This window comes from Populus euphratica, unplaced genomic scaffold (genome assembly GCF_000495115.2).
Source record: "Populus euphratica unplaced genomic scaffold, PopEup_1.0 scaffold589.1, whole genome shotgun sequence".
Classification (NCBI taxonomy): domain Eukaryota; kingdom Viridiplantae; phylum Streptophyta; class Magnoliopsida; order Malpighiales; family Salicaceae; genus Populus; species Populus euphratica.
This window is the reverse complement of record NW_011500089.1, coordinates 87,441-110,884: the sequence shown is the minus strand read 5'-3', so window position 1 is coordinate 110,884 and position 23,444 is coordinate 87,441. Positions and strand designations below refer to the sequence as shown.

General features: G+C 31.1%; 3 protein-coding genes across 3 annotated transcripts; 1 reads left to right on the top strand and 2 right to left on the bottom strand.

The window, feature by feature from the left end:
- Positions 1-8,086: 8,086 nt before the first annotated feature.
- On the bottom strand, positions 8,087-11,324 carry LOC105109079 (putative F-box protein At3g58860). The gene is made up of 4 exons (XM_011003670.1): positions 11,049-11,324; positions 9,598-10,500; positions 9,376-9,510; positions 8,087-8,713 (listed from the first exon to the last, which is right to left on the bottom strand). The coding sequence occupies exons 1-4, from the start codon at positions 11,100-11,102 to the stop codon at positions 8,399-8,401; spliced, it is 1,407 nt and encodes a 468-aa protein (XP_011001972.1). The 5' UTR covers positions 11,103-11,324; the 3' UTR covers positions 8,087-8,398.
- Positions 11,325-19,915: 8,591 nt separating this feature from the next.
- Positions 19,916-22,582, top strand: LOC105109077 (uncharacterized). The gene is made up of 4 exons (XM_011003668.1): positions 19,916-21,114; positions 21,465-21,631; positions 21,748-21,832; positions 22,217-22,582. The coding sequence occupies exons 1-4, from the start codon at positions 20,225-20,227 to the stop codon at positions 22,413-22,415; spliced, it is 1,341 nt and encodes a 446-aa protein (XP_011001970.1). The 5' UTR covers positions 19,916-20,224; the 3' UTR covers positions 22,416-22,582.
- LOC105109078 (amino acid permease 3-like) lies at positions 22,473-23,351 on the bottom strand. Its single transcript, XM_011003669.1, has 2 exons — positions 23,117-23,351; positions 22,473-23,023 (listed from the first exon to the last, which is right to left on the bottom strand). Exons 1-2 carry the CDS (start codon positions 23,243-23,245, stop codon positions 22,844-22,846), a joined length of 309 nt encoding a protein of 102 aa, XP_011001971.1. The 5' UTR covers positions 23,246-23,351; the 3' UTR covers positions 22,473-22,843.
- Between the last annotated feature and the right edge of the window lie 93 nt (positions 23,352-23,444).

The following is a 23,444-nucleotide window of genomic DNA, read 5'->3' as shown; positions in this document are numbered from 1 at the left end:
TGAAGATATTATTTATTCTTTGTCTTTAAGTGATTGCCTTGATGAAAAGATTAATGTCTTCTTCTAAATGTTGGAGTATCGAAGTAATAAATAACTCAGTAAGATTGGGATCAAACCACAAGGAGATTAATTGTATAAATTATAAATAATAATAATAATAAGTTAAAGAAGACATTGAGATGTAAGAATAATATGAAGATTAAACAATAAAAATAAATGTCAAGGTTAAAGGATCTATTAATGTTATTTTAAACAAGTATAGTATAAATTCCTTTTATTGCTCAATTAGAAACTATATATAAGGGAGATTCCAATTGGATTATAAATGGTTAACATGATTATATTAATTATCTTATTCGAATAATGCTAATACTTGTAAATATTGTCAGGTATTCATGATTGTAACTTATGTTAACAACAAATCAAGTTCCTTTCATGGAACAAGTGTCGGTTATACCATATGGTTGCGCTATGAAAGTGCTAAATATTTAATATACCAAGTGTTATATAATATAAATCTAGTTTAACTATTTAACAAGTAAAGTATTAAGAGTGAACAAGATAACAAATATAAAATATGTTAGTATCAAACATTAAAGTCTATGTTGAATTTACACTATACTTATTCTTACACCACTAGTGTAATCTTTTGATCTTTTTATAATAAATTTAGCTAAACATAATGAAAGAGAGAAACATAAATAAATAAGATAAGAATATAAATAAGATAAAAGTTAGTTAAGTAAAGAAAATGAAATAAAAGGCATAAACAAGATATTAATGAAAGCAAGACTGAAGCATTATAAAAATACAAAGAAAAAAGGCAATAATATGATCTTGATATGAAAACCAAGATGCCTAAATACATGAAAAATATCTTCTTTTATAGGTCAAAATTAAAAACTATTGATTTAATGATTGATTGTTGAGTTGGTAGCCAACTCTTGACTTTGTGACAATTCTTATCTTTTTGTCAACCAAAAAGATAATTGATAAGGTTAGACTTTGAACCAACCTTACTCATGAAAGTTCTAGGAAATTGCCTCAGCTTTCTCCTCGACCCATATAGCAAGCATTGAGCCAATAGCTCTTAAGTCAGTTGACTTTAAGGTATTAGGTGTTAAAACACCACTTCAGGCTTAATTACTTAGATTAAGGAGGCTACAAAATCAAACTTATCTATGTTTTTATTATCATTATTATTTTGTTTTTTTTGTAATTTATATACTATCCCTTTCCCTTAGTTATTACCTCTAACAATAGAATATAAATAATATAATAATCCAATATACAACCCACAATCGTATGTTTAAATGTGTGTGTGAAAATGAAGGTTTAAGAATACTTGTTAAATGAGTATATGAGTAGAATTAAGTGATAACAATGCAAGAGTTTGTAAACCTAAATATTTTAAGAAGTATCTTGATAGACCTTGTTATGAATATTGCAAATAACTATTGAAAAATATTTATCAAGATATGTCTCAAAAGTCAATAAAATTCCTCCTTACTCTGTCATCTTAGTAACAACAGTTTTGCAAATGGTTTATAAAATAGAAAACATAGTTTTTTTTTAATATCAACCACTACCTTTTCCCCCCAGCCAAAACGAGACATTATTTTTAATGTCCTAAGGTAGAAAGATAAAGTATAAAAGACATCACTTGAAACATTGAACACTAACAAACCTGAAATATATTTAAATAAATATAAGAAATAACAAAATAAAATAATATACTATTAAGAAAACCAAAAAACATAAGGATTTATAAATGAATACTCAAATCTAATATAAGCTTTTTACAGCTTTTCTTAGTTGACCAATTGATACGACTCATGGAGGGATCAATCACAGGAGTGAAATATTGTAGTTGGTTAATTAATTGTTCAGCACTAGCAGCATAGATTATGATTTGTCATGCCGAAGATGTTAGAAATTTCTATTTCACAGCATGATTAAGAAAAAACAATAATTTATCATAAAAACCATTAATATTTAACAGACTTATGGGTTTATGGTGAATGTGCAATTGAGCCTAAGAGTAAATATGAAAAATATCTTTTAATGTGTCCAGACCACCTTGTAAGGCAATGAAGACATCAATGTGTTTGAACATTGCATTTATTTGATTAGATATTTTGGAGACATGTAGTTTCTCTCTAATTATTTTTTCAATGATCTCCCCTTGGACTAAAGCTTCGAGGATAACCTTTAAAACTTGACTACCTCTAAAAATACAGCTATTGATACTCCTTCCATTAACCCAAGACTGCCTCCCCCATATACTAAATGAATCTTTCTTTTAGCTAGTAGTTGACCAAGATGATTTACTGATTCTAAAAACTCTATTTCCTTTCGAAGACTAGATCCATTAAAAATATAAATATTTTTTATGTGATGACTTGAGGAACCTGTCATTTCTACATACTTCTATATCTGTTGAATATATGGGTTGAATAAAAATTAATGGAAAGAAGAGAAAATTTTATAGATGAGAACTTAAAAATGCAATCATACCACCTATATATAGGCTAGTTTGAGTCTCTCTTTTTTTTTTTGAAAAAACATGTGTATATACAGATAGTTATGATTGTGGCTCACATCTTCCTTTGATTTTATGTCCAAGAACAACTTAAACGCCCTCTATAGGTCGGGAATATGCTTCCGATTCAGTTTCTTAAAAAATAGCAAATAAGGTTTTTTTAGTCAAATTTTCAGGACTATGTCAAACATGTTCTTTATGGAAATGGGGTCATAAGTCATGAAATGTGCAATGTATATCTCCATTAGGATACATTTCAAAAGTTAATAGAAGATTATCTAAAGAATCCTTATGTTTTGAAATAAATCCTAACTTTTGATAATTTTTATAAGCTTTATAGAACATTTATGTGTCTTTGAACATGGTGGCCAACAGAATCTATATTGTAAGATTGTTGTAGCCGTCTTTTTTATGAGAAATGACTCCTTTATACCTCAGAATGATAAAATTTAATGACACTACTCACCTTATTGTCGGGAATGCATCTTTGAAAAATTTGATCAGGATAATATTTGAATAAGGGTTATCCCAATAAAAGTTTTGCACATCGCTCAAAAACTTTGTTTTGTTTTTGGTACTCTAGTGAGCTGGTAAAAATCCTAAACCAAGAAAATTGATATTTTTAACAAACCAAGGTTTTCAACTAAAAGAAAGTACAAATTTATTAAGAATATAATCATCAATTGATGTGATGTTGGATGTAGAATCTATTGTTACTCTTGATGTATCAATATTTTCAGTGTCTTTTTCATCTATGATTTCTTCCTGAGAGTAAATCATTTGCAAATCTTCAGATTCATCTAACTCAATTTTACTTAAAGTAGATTCAAGTTGATCATAAACTAATTTTTCAATATGATCTACTTCTTGTAAATTATTATCATTTTTAAATTGCTTATAAATATTGAAAATATTCATATCTAATGTCATGTTTTTAAATGATAGTTTTATCAGTTCATTCCTACAATTAATTAATGAATTAAAAGTTATAAGAAACGAATGTCCTAAAATAACAGGAAATGAATTACATGCATCAATAGGTTATGTGTCCAGGATAATAAAATCCATAGGATAAATGAATTTATCAACTTGTACTAACATATATTCAATTATTCCTTTAAGCACTTTTATAGTTCTATCAATAAGTAAAAGAGTAATAAAAGTTAGTTTTAACTCTTCTAAATTGAGACTTTGAAAAACTGAATATAGAAGTAAATTCATACTAACTCCAAGATCAAGTAAAGCTCTTTCAATTTTATGTTCTCCAATAAAGCAAGTTGAGTATTGATTGTCTTTCACTTTTTAATAAATACATGCAATATTTTCTCAATATTTCTTTTAAGAAGTGGAGCATAAAGAGGTACATATCCATGAGAATTTTGAAAATTATGATGTGCTTGAAATGGTGGGTGTGAAGTTTGTGCATTATTACTATCACTCTTTCAATTCAAATTTAGGTGATTTCTCCAACTAGGGTTGTATGTTTGTGAGTATAGGTTATGATTGGGCCTTTGAAAATTGTTTAAAATATAGGCTTATTCATGGAGGCATTTCCTAAAAGAAGGTAAAGTTGGACAATCATTGGTTGAGTGTTCATTCATTTCATATATTTAACACACAATGTCTTTAACAAATTTTAATTGACCACTCTTTTTTAATTCTAGTGCCTCGACTTTTCTAGATAAAGATGAAACTTGGCTTGGAGGTTATGATCTTCTCTAAGGTTGTACATACCTCTATTAGATGTATGAAGTTGAGTTTTACTTAGTGCCTCATAAGTGCTTGTAGTGTCCTAATTTTGAGCATTTTCATCTAGCAAATCTAGGTACTCCATTACTTTATGAGGATCTTTATCTTCAAAAGTTCTATTGCTCATGAATTTCACTATTTATCTATCTTTAGGTTTTAACCCTTCATAAAAATATGAAACTAATCTCTTATTTCAAAACTATAATGATAGCAAATATGAAGTAAGTCTTGACATCTATTCCACAGTTGGTAAAATATTTCTTTTGGTTTTTTAGTGAAAGTGGTGGTTTTTATTTTGAAAGAGTTTGTTTTGTGAGAAGAAAAAAACTTCTTTAAAAACTGTTATTGCATTTCATCCCAAACATGAATAGATCCTAATCTCAAAATTTATAGCCATATTTTAACTTTATCTTTTAATGAAAAAGGAAAAAGCTTTAATATAATGATGTTCATGCTATCATTTGAGTTATTATAGGTGTTACAGACCTCCTTAAATTCCCTTAAATGTAAGTATGGATTGTCTAAATCTAAGCCATGAAAAGAAGATAAAAGTTGAACAATACATAACTCAAAATTGAAATGAGATGCATCAGTAGGGAAAACTATGCATGAAGATATACTTGTTCTTGTGGGATTCATATGATCTCTAAGGTTCTAACACGATTATTCTTATTATGAAGCGACTGGTTATCTTTTTCGACCATATTTTTTGAAAATAATGAGAATACCTTACAAAGTCTATCACTTAATGTACGTGATCAAACTCTCATGTACGTATAGGAAGAGAATAAAAGGAAGAGAATAAAAGGAAGAAAAGAAAGAAAGAAAAAAAAACAAAACAAAACAAATAAAGATAGATATAAGAAAAGTAAAAAGAGAAAATAAAAGAAAAATTATAATTTATACAAGAATATACCTCTCTAGCAACAATGCCAAAAACTTGACACAACCAAAAGATTAATGTCTTCTTCCAAGTGCAGGAGTGTTTAAGTAATATAACCCGACAATACAGGGGTCGAACTGTAGGAATGTTTAATTGTATAAATTATAAACAATAATAATATTACAACAACAACAACAATAATAATAACAATAACAATAGTAGCAGCAGCAGCAGTAATAATAATAATAAAGAAGAAAAAGAAAAAGTCGATGAGAATTTTGATATGAAATATCAATGTGAAGATCAAACAATGATAAAAACAAATGTCAAGGTTAGAGGATCCACTAATGATATTTTAAATAAGTATAGTATAAACTCTTATTATTCAACTGGAAACCACACACAAAGGAGGTTCCAATTGGATTATAAATGGTTAACATGATTACATTAGTTATTTTATTTGAATAATGCTAATACTGGTAAATGTTGTCAGGTATTCATGATTATAACTTATGTTGACAACAAATCAAGTTCTTTTCATACCACAAGTGTCAGTTATACCATACGGTTGGGCTATAAAAGTGCCAAGTATTTATTATACCAAGTGTTATACAATATAAATCTATATTAGCCATTTAATAAGCAAAGTATTAAAAGTGAATAAGATAATAAATATAAAACATGTTAGTATCAAATATTGAAGTCCATGTTGAGTTTACATTATATTTATTCTTACACCATTAGTGTAACCTTTTCACCTTGACATAATAAACGTAGCTAAACATAATAAAAGAGAGAAACATAAATAAACAGGATAAAAACATAAATAAGAAAAAAGTTAGCTAAGTAAAGGAAAGGAAATGAAAGGTATAAACAAGATATTAATGAAAGCAAAACTTAAACATTACAAAAATACAAAGAGAGAAAGTAAGAGCATGATCTTGATCTAAAAATCAAGATGCCTAAATGTATGAAAAATATCTCCTTTTATAGGCCAAAATTAGAAACTATTGATTTGATGACTAATTTTTGAGTGGGTGACTAACTTTTGACTTTGTGACAATTCTTATCTTCTTGTCTGCCAAAAATATTATTGATAATGTTAGAATTTGAACCAGCCTTACTTATGAAAATTCTAAGAAATTGTCTAGAGAATTTGAACCAGCCTTACTTATGAAAATTCTAAGAAATTGTCTAACTTTCCATGAAAAAACATTGAGGTCATTTGGACTTTTAGAACTTGAGAGATGGGTTGAACATTGAGTAGTATCTGAGCTGCAAGATAAATTCAAACTTTTACTTTGTTGTTAAGATTTGGACTTCCAAATAGTAGAATTGAGTTTTGCCTTCTCATAAAAGTTTTAGGCCCATGTCTTGGCTTTCCATTCATATAAAGCAAACCTAAATCTGATATCTATATCTTTATATATGACCCAATTATCAAACAATGTTTCAATTTGGGTTGCATCAATATCTTTTTTCTAAGTTTGACCCTCTCTTTGTCCTTTCATTTTCAATACTTCAACTCATCAATCAATCTTTTTATTTATATGATTGACCTATATTTCAGATGAATATTTATCATAAATTAAATGTATCTTATGGTATCAGACTTGTTATTATAAAACATGTTTTAGTTTAGAAGTTATTGATGCTTCAAGTGCAAAATGATAACATAAAACCTTGATAAAAATATATTTTTAAGTATTAATCATTTATCACATAGTTTTAAAGTTATTTATCTCATAGTTTTCAAACCTTGCTAAAGAGTTGACCTAGGGCTAGTTCAGGGCACAAATCAAGTGAGTTAGGCCAAGTTAACCTAAGTCCCGTATTGACCAAAGTCACTGGTTGACCCAAGTCACCCTATTTTTTTATTTTATAAACATGTAGAAATAATATCATTTAAAAAAAAATTTAAAGAAAAATAATGTCATTAGATTTTGACTATGTTTTTATAAGGCCAAATGAGTTACAGGTCAACTTGATTTTTTTACCATATCATATCAGGTCAATTCTTTCTCTATTTTTATTGAAACTCGATTCAACCTAAGCCTTGTATCACCTAGACCATTGGTCCAACCACTAGATTGTGTTGGGTTTTATAATATTGATATATCAGGTTATCTTAATTTCATACCTTGACTATAGGTTTGGAAAGTTAATGTAAGTCCATATCTTTTTTTCACTTTGTTTGTAATATTTTTTTTATTTTTATCCTTATTCTTTTTATTGTTTGTTTTTTTCCTTAGCCTTTTCATAGAAATTTTATTGGGTTTGAGTTCTATTCTTTGATCCAAATTTTTGGTATATTAGATTTTCCAACTTGGTTCTAGTTCTTTAAATAATTTTTAACCATTTTGTTAATGTTATTATTCTTTTTAATTTAACTCTCAAATCAAAAAATTGTTGTTGTCCTATAATTTATTTTTTATTTCAATTTTAATCTTTATTTTTATTACTTTTTTTATTCTGAATCTTTTTGTGTGGTTTATTTTGTTTATCTGATTTTGTTCTCTAGTATTTTATTATTTTAAAATTTAACTTTATAGTTTTTTCATGCTTATTTTTTTTATTTAAAAACCTTGATTATGAGTTTAAAAAATTAATTGAGTTAATTGAAGTTTACATCTTTTTTCTAGCTTATTTTATTTTTCAATGCAAATTTAACACTAATCTTTTAATTCATAATTTTTTATTTTATTTTTTATATTTAGTTAATTGAAAATTAAATAATATAGTTTTTCACTCGTCAAGATCATTGCCACTCTTCTTATCGTTTTGTTATTATTGACTCTCTTTTTTTTGTCATTTTATTCAAATAAAACCAAATTGTTTAATAATTAATTAATCAAGGGGGAAAAAAGAACTAGCAACGAACAGAAACAAAGACAACAAATATCAAACCCATCATTCTCGCACCGTGCCATGTCCGGAGTCCCATAAATCACACGTCTGTTAACAGAAGAATCAACAAACTACGAAGAAGAGCCAGAAATAAAATATTAATAAACAAGCGGAGTGCATACGTACGGTCATGTTTCCCGCTAATGTCAGCGTCAACAACTAGTTTTATGAAAACTATGCCACATATAAACAGTGGACTTAGCATATAGCAAGACAATAGAAACACTCTAGAACCCGGGGAGATCAGCACGGAAGAATCTGAATGTGGGCCAAAGTCCCCCCTCCCAGGCACCAAAGTCTGGAATCGTCCTTGGAGATCAGAGGATTAATAGATGGACATTTGCAGGAGCCTCTTTTAGGAGCCGCCTTGCCGCATCTCTTGCTTTCCGCGTTGCTTTATTTTCTTTCTCAACCCAACCATCGAGATACCGGATGAATGGATCGATTACAAGTATATTAAGCGCAGTGGCATTTTTAAGCAGATATCTTGCAAACTCAATATCGTCTAAGCGGCTTCGGAAACCAAGCATATGAACCTCCTTCAGAAATTCATGGGTAAATGCAGTTCCATATCCAGAAAATATATTTTTGCATCCTCCAGTCCTAGATGGAGATTTGAGTCGCCATAAAAACTGCAAGAACAAGGAGGAACATTCAAGTACCTTGCTAAACAGCTGATAGCAAGGGTATGTTTGAGACAGTGCAAGTACGCAACACGCACTCTCTGGATGCTTAGTCATTAAAGGTGACACAATCAATGTGCACTGGTTAGGGTATTTTCAGATTTTCATTTTTTTATCCTTTATCTTACATAAAAAGAACTTTAAAAAAATTGATTATAGACGTGTTGAATGCCCTACCATCATCACAACCCATCTGTTTTTACCAGTCTCATAGGTTAAGGTCTCCAATGTTTATAGACTGCAAAGTCGAGGAACCGGTAGTAGAGGAATGTCAAAAACCACTAGTACGTTTTTAAAGACCAATTAAGAGTTGCAGCAAGAATTTAACTAAATGACAACTAATAATCAAAATGCTGCTTTGATCCTCCAAAGACCAAACATATGTCACAGTTGAAAGTACCGAAACATTTCTATTGGGCATGAGATGCCCCAGACATGGTCGCATATTCGTTTTGTTTAGACATCCAATTAAGCAACTCAACCAAGAAGCCATTATGCATTTTGCATATGCAGAAGCTATAAAGTTGCTGATATATGTAGCCTATGAGAATAAGATACTAGGGCAATAAATTCCAGAACTCAAACAACTTCGAGCAGAATCTAGAACTTACTTTCACCTGGAGCAGTTGCAAGAAAGGTGACGCTCTCAGAAGATACCACAAGGCGGTATCATAGTATTCATGAACTAAAAGGGTCAATACCTTAAGATTAACAAGTCTGGGGAAGACAGTTAAACTTGTGTTGACCTGTAGAATGGAAAGGAATATGTTATAATAAGTAGATTAAACACATAACAAAGGGAGAAAAAAGGCCAACAATCAACTTTCATATACCTCTAAAGGGACAATCCTGATCCCAAGACTTTTTAGCTGAGGGGCATTGAACGCAAGATGGTCGCAGATATTAGCAACGTAATCGAAAGTTGAATCGTATATGTCCATGATAGCATCTTCAAGTTGAGGTACACAATTGAGTGAAAAGTTAACCTTTCGGCCCCTATATATGAAGGAGACAAGGTTTGCTGCCTCTATCTCAATGTTATCCAAAGAACCGCAATCAGATACTTTCAAGTACCTCAGCCGAAGGGAGGGGCCAGAAACTTTTAAATTAACCAACTTGGGGACATTGCCAACAGAGAATCTTTCAAGAAGCAAGCAGCTAGATAATAACTTGTTAAGCTCATTTTCAGTGACCATTACATGCGTTAAAGAAAGCTCTACCAGAGACGTCAAATTGTTGAAATAGGGAGGAAGATGTAATATACATCCTGCTATACGCAAGTATTTGATAGAGGACAAGGCTTTTTCATCAGAAAAGAAGAAACACGGGAATGTGTACATCTCGGGATCCACGTCAATATCCTGTTCTTCTGTCAAGTCCAGAATAAGGTTTTCAACCTTTCTTTCGATTGCGAAAGAAATCCATTTATCAATATAGCGACCAGACCTGCAGTCCAGCTCATAACAAATCCAAAACTTGTTTATATTTTGGCCACCGTGTAAAGACAATACATTACTCACCATTCTTACGAAAGCTCTTCTTTTCATCCACTGATCAGGATGGGCCATGTGATTAACATTAAAGTTAAGATTAGGTATAAATGTCCATAGATTCCTCCATCTCCGTGAGAGTAAACTGGTTACCGCTGCGTCTTTAGGGGTCAAGAAGGAGAGAATGTGGATAATAATTTCATCCGGCAGAGCAGAGATCCCATCCCTCTTCTCAGAGCTAGACGACTAATTATCAAAACAAACAAACAATTGAAAAAGACAATTAGCAGATTCCATAATACCAAGTTCACCTTTTCGTCAAACTCAACAGTGTTTCAAGTTGTTCGGCTGGACAGAACAAAGGAAAAAACAGTCTTCTATCCAAAATATATATATTTTTGCTAGAAGATAGAAGATAAATAGAGGCCGAGAGAGAATCCTTCGAGAGATAGCCAGCCAAAAAAAATATTGACAGCATTGTTAATACATAGACACGGCCTTTCCCCCTTTATTCCATGAATCTCAACTTTTAAAATTGCTAATTTACCAGCCAACCCGTTTTAATTTAATTAAATAAAAATCGAAGCTTTATATAAATTCATCCATATCCACACACAATGTGCGTGTATCACAAACGGTTCGGTGGTTCTTTGCAAAGAAATTTAACAGGCTCTCAAATTATTGAACGGAGTAAAAGGAACAAATTAAAAAAACAGACTTTGGATCTTAAAAAATCTTCCTGCCAGGAGATTGAGAAGAAATAGAGATTATGCGAGGTAGCAGATTTGACTTACCTTACGACAGAAACGTGATTTCTTCATGCTATACATGGATGACACCCTCAGCATTGTAATTTTTTGTTGGATGGCGATGATAAGTTATCTCAGATATCTACTATTACAGAGCTCCGGCAGCTCCCTCCAGTCCTCTAGTTTTTTCGCCTGCTGGGTGTCTTAGGAGAGATACAGGAGTTGTTCAGGATTTAAATAGAGATCGAGTTGTCAGATGCGGATACGGACTTGAGACATAGAAAGGGCGCCGACTTAGTGCTGTTTTCTCGGGCCCTAAGTGTTTCCGGGTCGTACCCAAAGGCAATGATTTTGCCGATATTATGGTTACAGTTACAATTCAATCTCGTTACCTTGCAATTGCGTTTTTGCATGCAAGTACAATTACAATTACATTATAATTAAAAAAATTCTGTTACAATCAGTCCTAACCATTATAATTATACAAGTACTAAGATCAAAATTCTAGCGCACCAAGATGAAAACAACCCGAAACATATTTAGAGTGAGACAAAAAAATTAAATGAGATTTTAATCGACATAGATGCTCAGAACAAAAATAAAATAAAACTCACAATAATTAAATTTAATTATTATACTATAATACGGGAATGATAATATTTTGAATGGATAAAAAAAACTTAAAAAAAACATATTGACACTTAGAAAAGATGTAACCATAACATAAATTTTTTTTTTTTTATCTTTATCAGTATTGTAACAGAGTTGTCTTAAAAATTAAAAAGCTTGAATTAAGAGCTTAAAAGTATCGAGAATTACCTTAATAAAAATAAAAATTACTATGAGTTGGGTTAATATAGTAGAGGATAGGAAGGCAAGCATAACAATGTTTTTTAATAGATTGATTCAAGATATAACTAATATTATAAAGTTACAATATCATATAGAAAATGGTATATATAATAACTATGAAGTTTGGGAAATAATTTAAGGAAGGGCAACACTTAGTAAGTATTTAATTCATGATGTTCATCATTAAAAATGTTGAATTTAAGAGAAAAAAAAGATTCTCTAAACCAAATCTTTATTGGTAGTAAGTGCATCTCCAACTAAAGATGCAAATGAAAAATCAAATGCAAAAACATATACTTTTACCTTTAGTTCTTTATTAAATCATTCCAACGGAGAAGGTAACAAAAAAGCCAAAATAACTTTTTAATTTAAAAAGAGATATTTCTACAAATTCCAGTAGAATAGGCGAAATTAAGTTAATGTTGTCGATGATTGTTTTTATAGCCGTTGGTCAACAATATTTTTTTTTTAATGTAAGAAAAAAACTTGTTTTTTTTTTTTAAATCTTGTATTATACCTCACACTTCTCTCAAATTTAGAAAAACTCACTCTTCATTAAATTATAAATTTTATATTATTTCATTAAATTTTATATTATTTTTATAAATTACTCATATTAATTATATAATTAATAACATCATAATTATATCATATATAAAATATGTAAATTAGTTATATAATTATATAAAAATAAATTTAATATGAAATATATTAAAATATAAATAACTTTTCTAAATAGCTTTTTACCATTGGAATGGATATAATAAAAAAACTATATTTATACTATTCAAAAAGTTATTTTATTAATTTAGCTCCTCAATTTAGCTTTTTACATCGAAGATGCTCTAAGATCGAACCATTTAAAGCAAAAAAAAAGGTCCCTATAAAATCTAAAGTTAAATCTAAAACCTTGGCATGACAAACCTTCTTGTCTAACTTTTAGTGACTAGTGTTATGTTTTTTTTGTAAACTTTTACTTTAGAAAATGTAAGTGGCAATTACATTTTTTTTTTTACAATTTCCCTTTTAATTTTAAAGATCATATTAATATTGGGCAGTGATAATATGACAACTCTACTAAGAATTAAGGTTAAACCTATATGCAAGTGTTTTATCTTTTACAACCTTTGAGTATTTATTTATGTTATTTTATTTTATTTATTGCATTTATTTTAAGCCTATTGGATTAAATGTGAATGCATAGTATTTTTTAGTTTTCATACTCTTCATGTAAAAAACCAACTAAACCTTTGGACCCAAGCTTATACCCTTTTAGGATCAAATAGGAAAATTTAGACGACAAGTGTAATTTATGTCTACTAATGCTTTCTTAAACTTTTGCTCATGTTAGAACTCACTTTATGCATAGGGTATAAATTAGTTACTCTCTTACCTATATTGCATTAGGTTAAGATGTCATGTTACCAAGCTAGTAATCAGGACAATATACGAACATAAAATATCTTAAATAATAGACACTACCAGAAAATTGACGAAAACTAATGAAATTACTAATGGAATTTTTTTGTCGATAATTTTTACTAAAGGATATAATTTCATCTCTAATTTTATTGGTTTATACTGACAGACATTTGCTATCAGTAATAATTATCAACAACATAGATTTTGTCGGTAATTCAGTCTATATATACCGATTGAATTATCGATGGAATATATAGCATTTTAAAAAGAAAAAAAAAAGAGAAACAATGTGATGGAATGGAATGTTTTTAGATGATTTGACCAATGGAATGACCGAAGGATTCAAATCGAGATCTTTATACAGTGACGTGGCCTATTCATCTTCAGAATTACCGCTGGGTATACCGAAAGGATGTGTACGTCGATGATTCAATTGGTAAAAGCCAATATATCCACACTTTGCTAACTCTTTCCTCCTCTATTTCTCCTTTTTCTTCCCATCCTAACTCTCCCCTCCCAAACTGCAAACAACCACTCACCCCCTTAAAAATATCTTCCTCTTCTCAACAAAAGCATTCATTTTTTTTATATTTTTATACGTGGTCACAACATCCGCTCTTCAATTTATTGTGGATTAATTTTATCATTTTTTATAAGTAAATCTACTCTTTTTAATTTTAACATTTAAATGTTTAATAAGGAAGTCATAGATTAACTCTTTAAACAGGTTAATCCATACCTAATATACATGTATATACATTTGCATCTATACACATATATACGTTCATTTTAAGTCATGTACATACATGTACTAGGTTTAAATATAGGTCCTCAGAAAGCTTAAATCCACAAAGTTTACAACACCTGACTCCGATAAAGAAACATGAACACGTCCACCACGATGCCCGCTTCTAATAGGAGTTGGATTCGCTGAAGGTTAACATAACTTAGATCACCAACTTACTTTAGCAAATGCTCATGAACATCTTTGGATAAGGTTCGTCCAATCAGCTTGTGACTTTTTCTTAAACACCTCTCTAGTGAAGGCCCATCCAATCAGCTCATGACTTTTACAACAATATAGCCTGAAAAAGAGGATGGGTGGACAAAGTTAAGAATCCTAGTGTAATACATCATTTGCACCATAAACAATACATGCACTTGCCTCAATAATTATGGATGTATTGATCAATGAGTCTCATAAGACAAGATCCTCTAAGGACATTAATCATGATAAAATAACAACATTAGAAGCCAAAATAAGGGCTATCAAAAGAGTGGACTTGTATGATTTTGTTCAAGCTGTTAAGATATGTCTAATCATGAATGTGGTTGTACCAAAGCAGTTTTGTGTGCTCATGTTCATAAAGTACATTCGAACTCAGTGTCCTACAACTCACCTCATGTCTTATTGTAACAAGATGATAGAAGTAATGCATGATGAAAAATTATTGATGCACTTTTTTGAGTGAGAGAACTTTAGGTTGGTACATTATAATGGGAACTTTAGGTGGATAAAATCTTACTGTATCATCGACTTTTTAAACATTACTGCCAAAGATTGACATATATTTTATCACTCAAGGGTGGTAGAATTCAAATGAAAAGTGTGAACATTATAATGGGATCTTTGACATTCAATCAAAAGCTACAGGAATTTCAGATATCAAGTATAGAAGTTAGGCAGCAAAGGAGAAGTTGAGCTTATGAAGGATAATGCAATCTACCACATTGTCACTAGATCATCATGAGCACAATAAGTGGTTAGCAAACATTAATAAACACAGATGTTGTTGGGAATTTGACCCAATAAAAAGTGTAATATGTGCCTAAATTTGCTATTTTGGATTTTGGTTTAGGGATTGCATCGTATGTTTTAATGAAATATGTCTTTTTAGCCTCTTTATTGTTTTAAAATAAAAAATATTTTTGTAAAAGTAATATCTTGGCATTATATCATTGTCAATGATTAGATAAATATCATGGCAAAAATAATCGAACCCTAAGGTGTCTTATGCAAGATGTTAAGATGCAATCTCTACCTTTTTTAAACTCATAAAATTAAATTTCATAATTGACTTCATGGCTTTATTCAAAGCATTTTAGCCACATCAATTTTGTTTAAAATCTTTTTTTTTTATCAAAAATCATGAAAAATTAAGCTTGCTTTTAGATTTTTGAAATAATTTGATATTTGCTTAAAATAGTGTTTAGATACCTTTTTTAAGATGACAAACGAATCATTCAAGCAATTCTTATTTTAAGGTGACTAAACAATTTTTCAACCAAGACACAAAAATTTTAAAAAAAATCCACAAAAAGCTTACACCCTATATCTTTTGGGCAATATTTTAGTTGTATGCATAATAATTTGTAGTTCAATTTGCTAGTCATTGATTAATAAAAACATGAGTTTTAATGCAATAGTTCCAAACAATTACACTGAATGAAGATAAAATGTTTTGATTCTAATCATTTGTGCTTGAAATGATGAAATGTCATCTTTGTTATTCCTTCACATTCTAAAATGTATCCTATGTCATCTTTATTTGAACATGAATAAGTTTTTCTTTATAAAAATCTTGACCAAGATCACACCCTATACTAGGGGCAAATAGAAATTTCAAAGTCAAAGATCAATCCTAACTAGGATCACACCCCATACTAAAGGTCAAGTATAAGTTTAAAGATTAAAAAATGAAGAAGTCATGAAAAGGCCAAAGAACTCAAGAAATTCGAATGTTGGGGGGCAAACTCAAATGAAAAAAAATAACTAAGTTAAGGTAAAAAAATAAGGACGACTTACCAAAGCAATAAAACAAGGGCAAATTAAAGAAGCAAGATAAAAGAAAATAAAGACACAATGATAATGATCTTAAGTTTTAAAACCTTAAAACACTCTTTGAGCCTACAAATCATTTTTTTTCATTGTCAAAATCAATAGCCTCATTACATACCTTTAAAAGTTTTTTTTTTTAATTAAACAAGCCAGCAAACAACTAAACCAATAAATAGTGTTCTCAGAATTCGAAAGAACTTTTCCACAAGGATCATAGCATCACAAACAAAGCTACTTACTATTATTCATGCTAAAAAAATAAGAGTTATAAAATGAGACAATTTTCTCTCAATAAAATCTGAAGTTTTTACTTAAGCCTCTTATTCTAAAACTAACAAAAACAGAAGGTCACCTCATTATATACTTTCACTAGATCAAATTATTTTTTTTCTAAAAAAATTATTAAAACCCTTGGAAATTGCAAGAATTCAAAACATAATTGCTTTAAGCTTATATTAAGTAAATTTCTATTTTTAAAATGCAAAAAAGTAAGATATGATATTTCAAATTTAAGAGTTGATCTTAAACTAACAATCAAGGTTATAAGCCCATTAAGGCTCCCAACAGATAACAAGTTTGGCATGGAAAAATCAAAAAAAAAAAATCTTTATTCAACCTTGTCATTAGAAAATCAACCTTGCAATCAAGAAGTCTTGCTCTGTCGTCAAAAAGTTTTAAACTTAACTATGCAATTACAACATCTCTAGCTAAATCCTTCTATCAGTTAAGTTGTATTCTACTTGCTCTTCCAACATATATAATACTAGATGCATTTCTTTTTTATGCATAAATTATTCGTGTTTCTGTTGTTTCAATCAAATAGAAACTCATCACCACTATCAGGTAGGTTAGTGTACACTGTTGGTTGGCACAAATGTGTCTATGCCTACTGGTCTTCTCTGCTAGTTGCACACGAGCAAATGACTGCCCAGAAAGACATAAAAAAATAGAAGGGAGAAAATGAATCGAGTTTATAATTAGGTACGATTGGTTTTTTTAGGACTTGGTACTTACAGAGAGTGCTTAAGAGGGCTGGGAATCCAGAACTAGTGGTGATATCCAGCAAAGCAGACACGTGAATGACATGTGCTTAGGTACTGAACAATACTTGTGGGACAATCCTAAAAACTCTTTACGTCCGTCTGTAGCAGCCCTTCCCGTCTGAGACTGCTTAACTTGGCACAAAGGTCAGCTTTCCATGACCCGCAATTAGGATGGAGCCTTAAACTATGCTTTCTCCAAACCAAATTAATGCCCTTTTATTATTTGGTTACATAATTGATAGAGAAAAGAACCAATCAGATCTACATCCATCCTAACCAAATCCCATTTTTATTTAGGGTAATCCTGTTCCGTGTAAACGAGGATCTGTTAGCACCATAAAATGGGAAAGGAGTCTTATAGTACAATAGCAAATACAGGGTCATAGAATATTAACCGCAATAGAGGACACAAGGAGAGATCTATTTGCAACAGTAATTAGGATCCTCCCTGATTCCTTTTCCTACCCTGATTCCTCTCACAAGAAGAGATCTCTGTTCAATTTCATGGAAGCAAAACCCAACCCTGTTTTCTGCACATACAAGTAGCAAGTTATTCACCGCAAAAGGGTGTGTTTAGCTGTAAAATTATGCAACTGTTTAGTTATTAAAAGAAAAGGTTATCTTTCTGATCCGATGCTACGCCCACTAATATCATCGTACAATTTTAACCACCATCTTCCTTTTTACTTTCACCATCATCATGGTAACAATATTTTCTTCCTCGCCACAATCATAGTCATCTTACCACCACCATCTTTTCTTTCACCTTAACCATTTCATCAACATTATTATCTCACCGTAACATTACTTTACTACCAAGATCACATTACCTCCATCTCTTCTACTATTTTCATCGCTGCCACCACAATCATATCACTACTATCTTCTTAATTACTATTATCATATAATCATTATTTTTTTTTAATTATTATTATGATCATATTACCATCACCTTCTCTTTCTCTACTATCATTTTTATCATTTTACTATTATTATCATTAAAAATTATTTAAAATATTTACACGTAAACATATTTATTTACATGATCATCTTTGTCATCTTACTACCATCTCTATTATCATAATCATTAAAAAATATTTACATATAAAAATATTTTTTAAGTTAAATATTAAAAAATATTTTACTTATACAATATTTTATATAAAAAAAATTTTATGATTTCATTTATAAAATATTTTATGTGAAACAAACATACCCTTAAACATATAATTTAGTATCGTTTCTTAGGTTAAATTCAAATACTTACTAAAATAAATAAAAAAACTCAATTATTCGAGGCCATATTCCATGGCTTAAACTAATTGGAGCTCGAAAGGCATAGTTTATACTAACTTAGCCGACGCTCCTAGGCTGAACAAAATAAATATCGTCCGGGGAAAGATTTACTTGCAAGTTAATTTTTCTTTTCTATTTTTTTAATTAAAATTTTAGTGCGAGCGTGTATGGTAACGCGGTGAGAGTATATTTTAAAAGTACCGAATCATGCCGACAATTGTGAATTACAATGAAAGCTTCATAAAAAATCAGAAACTAGGCAGCACTTGATCAGATAAAGTACACGTGTTTTTAGATCAAATCAATGACTAAAGATGCGGGTGGTGCTCTTCTGTGAAATTGTTTGGTAGTATAATAATATTTATTTTTTTAAAATTATTTTAAATATTAATATATCAATATAAAAATAATTTAAAATAAAAAATAATTTATTTTTAAAATAAAAAATAAAGAGTTACAGGTATATATCCTTGTAAATAACATATGATTGTAATTATTCCTTTTGATTTAAATGGCATTTGAGAGTTTAGTAGGAGTTATTTTTATAGTGTTTTTATTAGTAAATATATTAAAATAATATTTTTTTAAAATATTTTTGATATTAATGCATCAAAATAGTTAAAAAATATTAAAAATTAATTTTAAAAAATAAAAATAAAAATAAAAATTACCCAACCTCCATTTGAGGGGCTTAATTACATGGATCCTGTGGATAGAACAACCTGTAAGCCTGAAACCACAAATTAAAGTGAAATCTAGTTTTCAATAAGATCTTATATGCATGCAATATTATAACTCAAAATGCCTTCAATATTATATGCATGCATCTTCACAATATCTTTAAATTTGGATCCAAAATAATAATGCAGAGGATAAATGCTAAATTGCTAAACCTGGGTAGATATAAAATATGAACATTGGTGAGATAATTCAAATAAGATATTTATCTAATTATATATGTTTGTTTTTTTATATACTATTAATGTGCTTTTTTAATTTAAAGGGATTATTAAACCTAATTAAATTAATGATCAAATTTCAGATTTTTTTACTTTTTTTTTAAATTATCATTGCTTGAATTTTTCCATTAAAAAAATAATTAGACTCATTGTGTAAGACGGCCCATCTGTCTACTATATTGCTATTCAATATTTATGAATATTGTCTTTTAATAATAAAAATAGATGTGTGGTCTTTAATAAATATTTATATTTAATTAAGACGATATTGATAGAATTTTTGTTTAAACATTTTTTATTTAAAAGATATTAAAATAAAACTTCCAGTTTTTTTTATAGTTTTAAAGTAATGACATAAAATATAAAAAAAATTATTTTAATATATTTTAAAGTAAAAAGATATTTTAAACCCAAGCACAGCTACCCTGCTAGATGTCAAGAAATTCATAGCACAAAAGCTTGACAACAATACATTTGACGCTTACCTAATCAACAATTGGCACGAATATGCATCGCATTCAAGACATGAAATTCAGTAGCTTAAGTTGGTACAAATCCCCTAAGACTCAAGCACTTGTCCAGCAGAGTATCAATTCATCATCATCCAAAGAACTGACAAGTGACATGAAACGGTACTCACACGACCAGCGAAAGCCACGAATCTCTACAGGTTCCTCGAAACTCCCGGCCGACACGGCTTCTATTTCCTTCAATCTGAAGATTACAGAACCGTTAAATCCCCCCTAAGATCTCTCACTGCTCGTCTACACTAAAACATCAAACCTAAAAAGAAACAAACTTGCTTACCAAATGTCATCTCCAAAGCGCAGCTCTCTTTACCCACAAGTTATTCTCTCAAACCCAGAAACCATTTCTGCCACTTCTTCTACTCCATCCTCTTTGTATCCTACTATTGGCATGAAAGAATTGGCAGAGAATCTCTTCCCTGAAGACGACAACAACAACGACTTAGGTTCGCCGCTGGGCTCAAACTCTGAATCCCATGAAGAAGTCCTGATCAAGATTTCGGGATCAATAGTTCATTTGATTGAGAGAGATCATAGCGTGGAACTGGCTTGTGGGGATTTCTTTATAGTGAGTCTGAAACAAGGTGACACTATTGTTGCTGTTTTTGCTCGTGTAGGTGATGATATTCAGTGGCCTCTGGCTAATGATGAGGCAGCAGTAAAGCTTGATGGATCACATTATTTTATCACTCTTCGGGTGCCTGGAAATGAAGCAGATAGGGGTGAGTTAAATAAGGGAGAAGTTGAGTTGTTGAATTATGGGGTTACTTTTGCTTCGAAAGGACAAGAGGGTTTGTTGAAGGAGTTAGATAAGATATTGGAATGTTATAGCTCGTTTTCGGTGCAAGAAGTGAAGGAGAGTGGAGGGAAGTGGGAGGTAGTTGATGGGAGCGTAGCGGAGAAGATATCCCCGGATGAGTTAGAGAAGAAGAAAGAATTGACGGAGAAGAGTTCTGCCGCGTATTGGACAGTGTTGGCTCCTAATGTGGAGGATTATAGCTCAAGTGTTGCTAGGTTGATTGCGGCGGGGTCAGGGCAGTTGATCAAGGGAATTTTATGGTGTGGAGATGTGACTGTGGATAGGTTGAAGTGGGGTAATGAGTTCTTCAAGATAAGGATTGACAAGAGTTCGGATTCAGATATCAGTCCAGGGACTCTGAGGAGGATCAAAAGGTTTGGTTTCACCGTTGATTATTGGTTTAATTTTTTATTATTGGGTTTCAATTCTAATTTTTTAAACATTAAGCTATCTAGTTTTGCTAATTTTTTTAAGAAATTTTATTGTTATGGCTGATCTCATCATTCTGTCTGTGGACTTTGTATGGTTATAACAGAAGCAGCATTCTCTTTGATTTTTGGAGTTGCATAAATGCTTTTTGATATGCATATTGGTGCTCACCTCTGAATTTTAAAGATGTAAATAATTTTTAACATGTTCGTTTCCCCTCTCCCCTCTTTGTTTCGTGTAAATTAATATTAAGTAGTATGTATTGATTCATGATTTTATCGCGGGATGTTTGCAGGGTTAAGAAGTTGACGAAAATGTCGGAGGGAGTGGCTCTTGGAATTCTTACTGGGGTTGTGAAAGTCTCTGGATTCTTTACGAGTCCAATTGTGAACTCTAGAGTGGGCAAGAAATTTTTTAGCCTAATGCCAGGAGAAATTGTTCTTGCTTCCTTGGATGGATTTAGTAAGTGATTCGTTCGCAATTGTTTGGTTTGTTTTTCCTCGATTTGTGAGGTTGTCAGAACTGTAATCCGACTCACAATACTGTTTCCTCCGCGTGCCATTTCTGTGCTTGTGCAGATAAGGTGTGTGATGCTGTTGAAGTTGCTGGAAAGAATGTCATGTCAACCTCGTCAATTGTGACAACTGGACTTGTCTCACACCGGTATATCTCAATCTATTTCTTAAAATTGATGCTCCGCTTGAATAATCGTTTATGACGATTAACTTTATCATCGCTTTAATTGTTCTTTTCTTCTGGCACTATATTCTGATTGTTTTCATTCAAACAAGTGTAATGTTGCTGGCGAGTTGGAATTAAAAGCTGTGGTGATTCTGTTCCTCTATGGTGCATTTTTTATTTTTCTATAAGGTTGTTGGTTGCTTTAGAGGCAGGTCTTGTTCCCCTGATCTGGGTATCTGGCCAGCAGTGGCAGGATAGTCTTGGATGAGATTTTAGACAGGATACATAGTCTGAATCGAACATTTAACTTTCTATGCTTATACATGACTTCTCATTTGATGCTATGATTGGATTTTTCTTTTACAGATATGGAGAAGAAGCGGGGAAGGCAACAAATGAAGGGTTTGATGCTGCTGGTCATGCTATTGGTACTGCCTGGGCTGTCTTCAAGATAAGAAAGGCTCTTAACCCAAAGAGTGTCTTCAAACCAACAACTCTTGTAAAAGCTGCTGCACGGGCAAATTCCACTGGAATGAAGGCTAAAAATATACCAATTGAAGACTGAAGACAACTAATCTTCTACTTGTTTTTTTTTTATAACAAGGAGGAAATCCCACAAGGCTAGTTTGTTGAGTTTGTAAGAGCTTGTCAGGGAATGTAAATCTCTATCTGTATGTGTTGATTTCGTTTTACTTCTCTAATGGATGATTTTAAGGGATCGAGTTTTGTGTATTACTCGTTTCTTTTACCTGGATATCAGCAGCAAAGGCTTTTCTTACCTAGCACTTGCACATAATAAGAGGTGAATTGGTGGCTGACAAAATGAAATCTCCGTCTCAATTATCTTGTAGATTGAGAAAGATACATCAGTCCTTGCTGGACTCATAGAAGTTCAATATATGTACTTGCTGACACAACTGACGAATCTAGGCTGCTTACTAAATTCACTGCTTGAAATGCGTATAATCAATTCATAGCTCTCTCTCTCAGACCTCAGTAACTATATTTAAATATGGCTTGTAAGATTAGAGATCCAACACAATCCCGGCAACAGAGCCAACAGCTGCAGCTACGGTGATCACGAGGCAACTCATACTGAAAATCTGAAGCCCTAGCCACTGGCTCGTCCATCGCCCGATCTTCTTCTGATATGCATCTCGATGGGCAATAGACCTGCAAGTGCACCACGGAAAGATCAACGTGAAACTTTAATCTTGTCATAGATTCATGACTTGTAAGGTCATTACTGCTTGAAAAATATCAAACCTGATAGGCACCAGCAAGGTGAACGACGATTGCAACATTGGCAATGCCTAATAGCCAATAAGGGTTGTAGAATCCAAAGCCAGTCAAAAGATTTCCTAGGGCATAATTCCCAAAAGCTGCATAGCCCATGCATCCACAAAGTAACTAGAAAACTGTCGTTATAATCATGCTAAATAAAGTTGCTTTCTTTGTGCTAAAAAAAATTATTGTAACACGGTTTCAAGCCGTTTATAAATGGGGCTAAATGTTACTAGATGTGGTGTTTTTGCATGTTATGTAGTATGAACCCCAATGGTTACCTTTGTATATGTATTCAATATCTAAGCTT

What these genes read in the sequence shown, in the direction of transcription:
- LOC105109079 (XM_011003670.1), bottom strand. Translation starts at nt 11,102, where the DNA reads ATGCTGAGGGTGTCATCCATGTATAGCATGAAGAAATCACGTTTCTGT. An exon ending in AATCACGTTTCTGTCGTAAG is followed by an intron (nt 10,501 to 11,048) that starts GTAAGTCAAATC and finishes TTTGATAATTAG; the next exon opens with TCGTCTAGCTCTGAGAAGAG. An exon ending in TCAGGATTGTCCCTTTAGAG is followed by an intron (nt 9,511 to 9,597) that starts GTATATGAAAGT and finishes TCCATTCTACAG; the next exon opens with GTCAACACAAGTTTAACTGT.
- LOC105109077 (XM_011003668.1), top strand. Translation starts at nt 20,225, where the DNA reads ATGTCATCTCCAAAGCGCAGCTCTCTTTACCCACAAGTTATTCTCTCA. An exon ending in ACTCTGAGGAGGATCAAAAG is followed by an intron (nt 21,115 to 21,464) that starts GTTTGGTTTCAC and finishes GGATGTTTGCAG; the next exon opens with GGTTAAGAAGTTGACGAAAA. An exon ending in ACTGGACTTGTCTCACACCG is followed by an intron (nt 21,833 to 22,216) that starts GTATATCTCAAT and finishes TTTCTTTTACAG; the next exon opens with ATATGGAGAAGAAGCGGGGA.
- LOC105109078 (XM_011003669.1), bottom strand. Translation starts at nt 23,245, where the DNA reads ATGGGCTATGCAGCTTTTGGGAATTATGCCCTAGGAAATCTTTTGACT. An exon ending in ACCTTGCTGGTGCCTATCAG is followed by an intron (nt 23,024 to 23,116) that starts GTTTGATATTTT and finishes GTGCACTTGCAG; the next exon opens with GTCTATTGCCCATCGAGATG.